The sequence below is a fragment of the Papaver somniferum genome, chromosome 10, assembly GCF_003573695.1.
Source record: "Papaver somniferum cultivar HN1 chromosome 10, ASM357369v1, whole genome shotgun sequence".
NCBI classification, from domain to species: domain Eukaryota; kingdom Viridiplantae; phylum Streptophyta; class Magnoliopsida; order Ranunculales; family Papaveraceae; genus Papaver; species Papaver somniferum.
In genome coordinates this window covers 98,041,693-98,051,778 of record NC_039367.1, presented here as the reverse complement: position 1 = coordinate 98,051,778, position 10,086 = coordinate 98,041,693, and the positions used below count along the sequence as shown (strand labels likewise).

Genomic DNA, 10,086 nt, shown 5'->3' with positions numbered 1-10,086 from the left:
TATTTATTGAAAATATATTGAACAGAATGGCAGGTGGCAGGCGCATCGTACATGCGTGTTATACTAGTAATAGAAAAGTAAAGAAGGATTTAGGAGTACCTTCTCAGTTCTGATGTCTGATTGGAAAATAAAAGAAAATATTAGCAGACCATCCTATTACATACGATAGTTATCCAGGTGTATCTTAGAAAACGAATCCGATTGAAAGAAGAATGACAGAGGTGTATAACCAGTTTTAAAGATGGAGCTTTCTTCCAAAAAAAAATCAGTGGTTAAGCTTCGTGTTGATAACGTAATGCAGTAAAATAATAGGGAAAGAGAAAGAGGCATGGAAAGAGAAGGATTCTATTGATATGAGTTATCTGGTTACTCGGATACAATATCCTTTATATATATATATGGGAAAGGGAAAACCAAATGACTTCCATTTTGGATCGCACATCCGTGTACATGGGTCATTTAACATCAATTTAATAGTATAAACTGTTTTTAAGGGTATATAAGTCATTTCTTACCCATTAGACACCCCTTATAAGCACACCCTAGTTAGGAAAATAGATTTGTATGACTTCAAAAGTTTTATGTATGCCCTAAAACATACATGTTTCAAATTTTAGGGTAGGCAAAAATATCAAAATGGGCTTTAGAGCCCACAAAGTAAAACACATACAAAGTCTGTTCAAAAGTTTTTTGAACTGAGTGGAGTTCATTAGAACGAAGGAATTCAGGCTCTCCTATGTTGTTAGGGTGAGGAGTACTTATGCTGATTTGTTAGGCAAGTGTTGTGCTAATGCCGATCTATATGTTGTTCAATACTATGCTATATTAGTATTCTGGGCGGTATGGAACCAGCAAACTCTCCCTAGTACTTACTTCTGCACTGATGTGTGTGTGGTCTCGGCATAATTCAAACTTAAACCAGTGTTGCTAGTGCCCATGCATAGAAAGTCGTCCTAAAATATCCCTTAGATTCTTTGCTAGTGGCCATGCATAGAAAGTCGTCCTAAAATATACCTCTGTTTCCTAATTAATTGTTTTATGGCGCGTTTGGGAATGAGAAGTAAAAGTGCTTATGCTTTTCCAGAAGCTCAAGTTAAAAAGTCAAAGTCAGAAGTAAAAATATTTTCCATCACAAAAAAGTTGATTTTCTTTTGCTTCTAGAAGTCGAAAAACTTTTTCTGAAGTGTATCCAAACACGGTGTTAGGACCGGGTTCGAGTCCCAATCCCATCATGATTATTTTCTTAGTTTGCAAGAAAGTTTATGCCTATAAAAGAAAGGAAATATCGATAGTTTCAAACTCGGTCCATATAGTTTTTCCCCGCGAAGCTTTTTCTTTTTCGTCCACCATGAAAAAGATGAAGGGTACTACTACTAGCTGCATTGATGATCAAATACTATGTGAGATACTAAGCAGACTTCCATTGAAATCGCTTGTGCGTTTCAAACGCGTATGCAAATCTTGGCAATCCTTGATTGAAAAGGATCAGTGGTTGATCAAATTACACCATCGACGGCAATTGAAAACAAGTCCACATCTCTATTTTTTGACCAGTAAAGCTGTATTAGAAAGTCCACGGGTCTTCATCGTGAATCTCATGGTGTCTTTTCCTAAGGATGAAAGCGTTAAAATTGAGATTCCTTGTACAGCAAACTTGTGCATAGACACAAACCACAAAGAAATAACTACAGCAACAAAAACCATGCAAGCCATATCGAATAAAGATTTGTTGGTTTGTCAGCATATACAAAAACCCATCAACGGTATGATATGCTTAATCGACAAAATAGAAAGAAAAGATATGGACTCTGACAATGAAGTTAAAGAGGATCATGCTGCAGGTCTATACAATGTCATCACCAAAGAAGCGACACCTTGGATCAGATCAGCTTACTTAGCACAAGTAGAGAAATTATGTGACTTATCGAAAGTAGATGTATATCGTACTTATGAATTTGGATTTGATCCTACAACAAGGGAATACAAAGTGATTTGCATGTGGAGCATATCTGGGTATGAGCTTCCAAAATTGGAAGGGTACATGGAGTACACAATATACGAAGACGAAGAGGAGAATTACAAAATGTGCGAGGCCTTGACTCTAGGCAGCGACACTGCTTGGAGAAGGATTGATAAGGTACCACCGTCAGATAAGTTCTCTAAAGATCTATATGGTTCCGTTTATGCGAATGGTTCCATATATTGGATGTATTACAATGATATTCGTCCCATGCTAGTGGCATTTGATGTCGGGAGAGAGGATTACAGAGTTATGCCAGACCTTGATATGATTGGTATTGATCGGCCTAACTCTTATTATCTTATGGAATTGGATGGGCATCTAGTTATAGTAAAGAACCCAGATAATCACACTGTCAATCTGTGGATACTTGATGACGACTGCGACAAAAATACAAGTACTACAAATACTAGTAACATCAAATGGACTAAAGAGATTATCATGTTACCTATTTGCTGGAGTTGTCAATATGTTCGGCTTCACGCTGTCGAGGGAACTGAGTACTCGATCTTAGAACTATCTGATGTGGAGAGTGATAAACCTCGTTATCGCGATTCTGTTTTCGTACATTCTTATAATCGGAAGACGAAAACTTTCAGCAAGATTGAAATTACTGGAGATGAAAGCGCCAACTCCTTCTTAGGTGCCAATATTGGTCATCCCTCTTACAAATTTACAATGTATGTTGAAAGTCTTTTGACCCTTCAGAGGAGTTATAGGTGAGCTATGGAGGCACCTGACTTGAGCTCAACCAGCAACGGGGGACTATTTTCTGACAAAGTATAATATATTTGTATATTATAATTTTTTATTTTTATTAGATTTATGATAAGAATAAGAATCAGAGATAATAAAAGAGACGAGATTAAAGTGGTTGACAAGAGATTAAAGTGGTTCAGTCACTCGATTTATATCCACTGATAAACCTCAAAGGGGAAATTGTATAGATCATCAGAACATTCTGAGATAATTCTACAGTTACATAAATATTCCTGTTTATATAGGACAATAATAGAAGAAGCAGTAAACCTAACCCCAGAAGATAACAAACTAATCTTGACTAGGTAGCTTGAATGTAGGATTTACCAGCTGACTTGATCTTCTGTAACTTGACTCATAACCAATGTGACATATATTCCAACAATTTCCTCATTTGGGTAATAAGGAGTTAATAGCAATTGCCATTACTTGTATGGTTACTCATTTTCTAGCTATGTTGCTTTGTTATTGATTCATTGACTCAAGGGATAAAAGAAAGTTCTTTATCGTGCATTTGTCTTAAGATTGTTCATTGCTTTCATTTGATTTTTTCGATTTTGGCAAGCGTGGTGCATTTGGTAGTAACATAGGGAATGAGACCCGTTCCTGAGAAAGGTGTTTTTTTTATATTTTTTTTATAGATAAAGAGGAATGAAACCTCAACTGGCGATCACCTCTGGGTTGGAGTTGTTGAGCAAACTGCCAGAAACCCTTTGGTTTGCGTCCAAAACTTGTGAAAGAGTATTAGCTATTACATTTGTTGGTTGATAAAATCTAAAACGAGAAGGAAAAATATTGTCGATAATGTTCGGGATAATACTTGTTACAGTAAGATGGTCACAAGACCCACCAAAATTACAGCCGATGCTATATTTAGCAAGGTTGACTGCTAAAAAAAATTCCATGTCATTAGTTATGCTCCAAGTTCCAACTTCAAAAACTTCCTTTCCGTCGTAATCTAGAGAGAAACAGGCTCCTATCTTGTCTGGATACATGCTCCTGATTAGCTTGATTATTTGGCAGGAGTTGGATTCAAAATCCATTCTGCTTCCTAATGTTGTCGTCCAGTTGTATGCCTTCAGTGCCGCCTTTTGTTTCACGTCCTCATCTGAACTTTGCCCAAACACTGCTCATCTTGCTCCACTGCAGTGTCATGTATGATCGAAAAGGATTAAACCCATACCATAACTTCCAGTGGTAGGGTTTAGATAGATTGCCACATTTATTTTCAGAGTGAAGAGTATTGGTGGCATCCTTCTTAATCTGAATTCAATTGTTTGATTTTAAGCCTCCTCTTTGGAGTAAGACACATTAGAGAAGTTGCAATTTTTCCTGTCAAATGCAACTTTCTGGTAGTTTATGTAATAGATAATATTCCTAGATATCCTACCAGCATTTGGCGTTTTCTTTTCAAAATTCAAATCACATCTGGCTTTCCATATGTGTCATATGACAACAAAAAACATCTAAGCCCATCCCATTGAGTGTGTTCTGTGACTTTTGACGTTTAGAAGATCTGTTAACCACTCATGGAAGTCATCCCTATTGTTGAAAATTTGATTTGGTTCAAAGTGGAGTTCTCTCCAGACTTGTTGAGCTACAGGGCAATTGATGAACATATGTGATATGGTTTCCTCTTGACAATTGCATATTTTACAAATTTTGTCAATATAGTGAAGGTGTGTTCATATTCTAGCTCCTGTTAGTAAGATAGAGTGGGCAGCTTTCCAAAGGAAAACTTTGATAGAAGGGGAGACAGCTAGATTCCAGATGGCAATCCAATTTTTTGTTTCTCTTCTATTGATATTTCTATGTGTTAACTCTTTGTAAAGATATTTCACAAAGAACTTTCCATCCTTTGACAGATACCAAATAACTCTATCTTCCTGACCAGTATGAATGTTTGTGTGTGTGTTATTTTCCTAGCAGTATGAGAGTTAAAGATGGTGAGAATCAGTTGTAAGTTCCATTGTTGATGTTCATTCATTAGGTCAGCAACCTTTTCAATATTTGGAGGGCAGTTGTTAGGTTTACTGATTAGATAATCTGAACCTTCAACCCAATTGTCCTTCCAAATATTGATTTTGTTGTCGTTTCCCACTAGCCATTTTCCATACTTTTGAATGTTTGCTATTCCATCTAAGATGCCTTTCCATACCCAAGAGTCTGTTGGTTTTGGTATTGCAGACATGTGCATAATATCTGAATTTTCAAAATACTTGGCATGCATGACTTGTGCACCCAAGGTATCAGGTTGTTGAAACATTCTCCATCCCATCTTGGAGATTAGAGCATTGTTAAATTTTTCCAAGTTTATGAAACCTAGCCCTCCTTCCTCTAAAGGGGGATACACTCCTGTCCAAGCTTTTAGGTAAACACCTTTTGATTTACCATCTTCTTTGCCCCAGAAAAAATCCTTATGGATTTTATTCATCTCATCAGTGATTGTTTTTGGTATTTTAAAGGTACTCATTTGATAATTTGCCATTGTGGAAGTTACATGTTTGATCAAGACCGTCTTCCCCGCGGGGTTGATAGTTTTGTTATTCCATCCCCCCATCATGTGTTTGATGAGATCAATCACTGGATGAAAGGCTTTAACTTTTGACTTGTTAGTAAAGAGGGGAGATCCTATATACTTATCTTTAAGGGATATAGGATTAACCTTCATGAGACCTGTTATACTCAATTTCTTATCAGAAGAGTTGTTATTAGCTTCATTTGTGTTTGCTTTGCAGAAAATAATGCAATCATCCGCAAATAACAAATGACAAATGGGAGGAGTTTTTTTCACAATTTTGATGCCATGTATTTTTCCTTCGTTTTCCGCTTTCATTAGAGTTCTGGAGAAAACATTCATACATAGGATGAAGAGGTAAGGGGACAAAAGATCCCGTTGCCTAATACCTATAGTTGTATTGTAGGTTTCACAAGGGACTCCACATAAGATTGCAAGACTAGTAGTTGATATGCATTGATGTATGATATGGCCCCAAGTTTTTGAGAAACCCATTTTTTCTAGGAAAGCTAACAGGAAGGGCCATTCCACTCTGTCAAAAGCTTTTGACATATCTATCTAAATGCCCATCCATTCCTGAAGATCTCTTCTGGTTCTCATATTATGAATAATCTCACGATCAACCATAGTGTTGTCATTTATCTGCCTCCCTAGAATAAAGGCAGATTGGTAGGGTGAGATGATCTTACACAACAAAGGTTTCATTCTTTGTGCTAGGATTTTGGAAATGAGTTTGTAAGTTGTGTTACAAAGAGATATTGGTCTAAAGTCCCCTGGCGTAGAGGGTAATTGGACCTTAAGAGTGAGGGATATAAAAGTGGTATTCATTTCCTTTAGCATATATCCAGTATCAAAGAAATTTTGAACTAGTTTTATCAGATCCTATCCTATGGTTTCCAAATTATCTTGAAAGAAATTTGGGGGGAAACCATTGGAACCAGGAGATTTATTTCTTTCCATGGCAAACAGAGTAGCTTTTGTTTCAAGGAGGAGCTCATTTTCTCTATCAGTAATAGAAGATGGTATTAGATTTATCAAATCCCTATTTAGGACATGAGAGTTGGTAGTGGAGATGCTCTTGAAATGGTCAGTTAGACAGTTTGAGATTTCACTTCTTTTCTCCAACCAGGTGCCATTTGGATTTTTGATAGACTCAATTATATTCCTTCTGTATCTTGTCCTGGCAGCATTATGGAAGAAAGAGGTATTTCTATCACCCAGATTTATTATCTGATTCCTACTTTTGATTTTCCAGTAATTTTCTTCAATATCCTGCCATTTACTCAGAGAGGTTTCCAATCTCTTTAGAGTAGTATGGTATCTATTGCTATTGTTAGCCCACTTCTATCTCCTTTTTGATCCTAGATATATTCTTTTGAATGTTGCCAAAAATATTTTTATTCCAACTATTGAGGGAAAATTTAACATTTTTCAGATTTTTTGCGAAAGAGAAACTCACAGATCCCTGTCTTGTTGTGCTCCAGGTATCCATGATTAATCTCTTGCAATCAGGGTGTTCCATCCAGCCCCCAAAATACTTGAAAGGATAAGCACCATCCTTCCAAATTGGGTTAGTTTTAAGGATAATATGACTATGATCAGATCCCCTTGCAATGAGATGATGGATTGTGGATTTTGGGAAAATTTCAATCCATTTGTCATTGCTCAGGGCTATATCAAGTCTCTCTTCCACTCTTGAGTTGTCAGTTCTATGGTTGCTCTATGTGTAAGGATAACCTTTAAACCCCAAATCTTGTAAATTCATATCAGAGATTATATTTTTAAATATAGTGGCTTCTCCTTCATCAAATAAGTTACTTCCCTTTTTTTCCTCACGACTGAGGAAAACATTTAGGTCCCCCATCACAAGCCAAGGAATGGTTATGGTTTCAGCTATACTAACAAGCATATCCCAAGACTGTTGTTTATTAGTAGGGTATGGGCTTCTATAGAAAGCTGAAACCATGTATAAACTGTTGGAACAGTTTTCTTTGGCTATAGCATTAATCTGGTTTTGTGTTGAGCTATCTATGGTAATAGTAAGATTATGTTTACAAATCAGGGCCATCCCCCCTGCTTCGCCTCTAGGAGGGACCTACAAATAGTTATGGATATTCACAGATTTTAGAATACTATGCATTTTTCTATTTTGTTGTTTAGCTTCTAGCAAGCAAAGAATGTCTGAATTTTCCTTATTCAGGAGAAGGTACTTTTGAGTATTCTTTTTTCCCTAAACCTTGGCAGTTCCAAGCTATAACTACAACAAATTCCCAGAAGTAGGATATTATAGGATAGTCCTTTCCCTTTTTCCTATGATAGAGCATACTAAGTTTTGAAAAAATTTGCTGGATAATATTATAGTGTAACTTGGAGTGGATTAGTTTATAGTTTAGGATTACCTTTTGGGCTTTGTCAGACTATCCTTATCCAGTTCCTTCTTCCTCAGTCACTGTTACTTCTCTCTTTTTCTGATTATCCATCAATTGCATCTCCTTTGAGTGAATGTCGTCTTTGTCTTCCATTACTTCTTCAAAAACTCTCTTTTTCTTAGCCTGGCCTAGGTTTTGTGCTCTTTCCTCTTGGTGGAAAACTTCAAATTTCTTGAGAAGGTTTGCTGGCCTTTACTGCCTTGTCCAAGATTTTGTTGGGCTTTCTTGGACAGCTTGCTGAGGTAGCATCTTTTCAATACCTGTGGGATTATAGGAGGAGAGTTTTTGTTGTTGTTTACCACCTTCAATCTATCAGAAGTTTTGATGTATGGTGATCTTATTAACTTTCTGCTCGAGTTTTCCTTGTTGCATTCAGCAGTTCCTCCCCCTCCCAAGGAGAAACTTTGCTCCTTGTCCCATTCCATGAAATTTGTCTTAGAGGGGATATTTGTGAAGGAATCAGCGAGATCAGCAGACTTCAAGTTATGAAAGAATTCTTCCTCCGTGATAGCTTTGGTATTTACCTCCCCTTCTTCATTCCCCGTTTCTACAACTTGTGTTTCTTTGCCATAGAAACCCATTATTCTCAGAGCATTTGGGATGTCATTGTTTGTGACTTGTACTGTTACTAGGTACGAATCTGATGACTCCGAGTTTCCATTCACACTGCCCTGAGATGGTTGTTGGTTGATATTTGAAGGACCCCCAACTTCCATACTACTACGATTGTTCATTGCTCCCTCTTTGACAGTAGCCGCTATGTCGACTGGTTTACAGGCTATAGCTCCATGATCTGGAATTCTACAGATCTTGCATAACTTTGGGTGGATTGAGTAAGCATACTCAATCCTAGTCTTTTTGTCTCCCACTTTTGCCCACATTCCCGTAGGCATTTCTTCTTTAAGATTGATAAGAACCATGACGTCCACATTCTTCTTATCTTAATCTCTCCCATATGGTCCTTTAGAATCTTTTAGAACTCCTGTTGGTTTGCAGATTTCATACAAAGCTTCCCAGGAAGTCATTCTTGTTGGAACCCTCTTTAGGTGGATTCTCATTAGAGCATAATCAAACATCTTTTTTTATCACAAATATCTTTTTTTATCACAAATAAGTTATAGCTGGGGTTTAGTGATTGCCTGTTCGGAGTGCAAACCTATCTTTTAAAAGACTTTTTCATTTATTTGTGATTTTATCCATGAAAGGAAAAGAGTAATAATTTTTAACGACAAACAGCTTGTTTTTATACAACTGATTCAATTGATACTAGACATAAAAATCTCAAACATCATTTACAATGGATTTTCCACTTGTCCACCCATAGTTCTACAACTAAATCGTTTATTTCCTATGTTTGAATTTGAAGGTAAAGTCGAAGAAGTGTGATCTTGTCATAGCATACGGATTTCTCCACCTATCCTTGAGGCGGACGAAATTTGTGTCCGGCATTCACAAATTTTAAAAAAAGTCTACCCCATTTTAACATTATAGTTCAAGATAATATGTAAAATGAAATAAGCCCGTAATGACTATCAAAGTTTACTCTAAAGTAGTTACAGATTTAAGATGTTTCCTCGAGTAAGATAGAAATGTCATTGGTTGGTAAGGTGGCCGAAGGGAACTCCAATTTTTTAACAATATTAGTGAATAACTATGATTTTTAAGTTAAAAATTTAGATTGAACAATTTGATTCTCTATACACAGAAGTTATACAGAGAGAAGGAAAAAAAGAAAGAAAAGAAGAGACGATGAAGTTGTGTGACTGCAAACCAAGAAAAAGAAAGGATTGAGAGTAAAAAACATACACATTTATGCCACGCAGGCCACGGGATTTCTCTCCGTAATTCTTGAGATCACTCTAGAATTATACTCCGTAGTAAAAAAAAAGCACCTCATGGGGCCAAAATCATTAGAAAAACTAGGAATCCTATATTTGGTTGCTAGACTCGCAACAAAATGGGCACCGCGGTTTTATTTTTGGCAGACTCGCAATAAGATGGGCACGACTATATTATAGAATATATAAGTTTTATTTTTTAAATCAATCTAGAATTGTACTCCGTAGTAAAAAAAAAGCACGCAACAAGATGGGCACGGCTATATTATAGAATATATAAGTTTTGTTTTTTAGTTGTTGGGGAAATTTTTTACAATGCGAATGGCTAGTGCTTTTTAGCGAAATTGGTTAGCTATCTGGCTCCTCTTGCGGCAACTCCTCCAGTCTTGGAGTTTAAACAGCAACCTCAGCATTTCAGTCTATACGATGTGGACATTAGTATGTTTTTTCTACTTGTCAGTGGCAGAGCCAACTTTTAAGTTCAAGGGGACTAAATTTTTTTTGATAAACTTGGTGGACTAG

The 10,086-nt window shown here is 36.6% G+C and overlaps 1 protein-coding gene across 1 annotated transcript; it reads left to right on the top strand.

Annotated features, from left to right (window-relative positions):
* Nucleotides 1-1,357: 1,357 nt before the first annotated feature.
* On the top strand, nucleotides 1,358-2,743 carry LOC113316009 (putative F-box protein At1g46984). Its single transcript, XM_026564243.1, has one exon. The coding sequence runs from the start codon at nucleotides 1,358-1,360 to the stop codon at nucleotides 2,741-2,743; it is 1,386 nt and encodes a 461-aa protein (XP_026420028.1).
* Nucleotides 2,744-10,086: the final 7,343 nt, after the last annotated feature.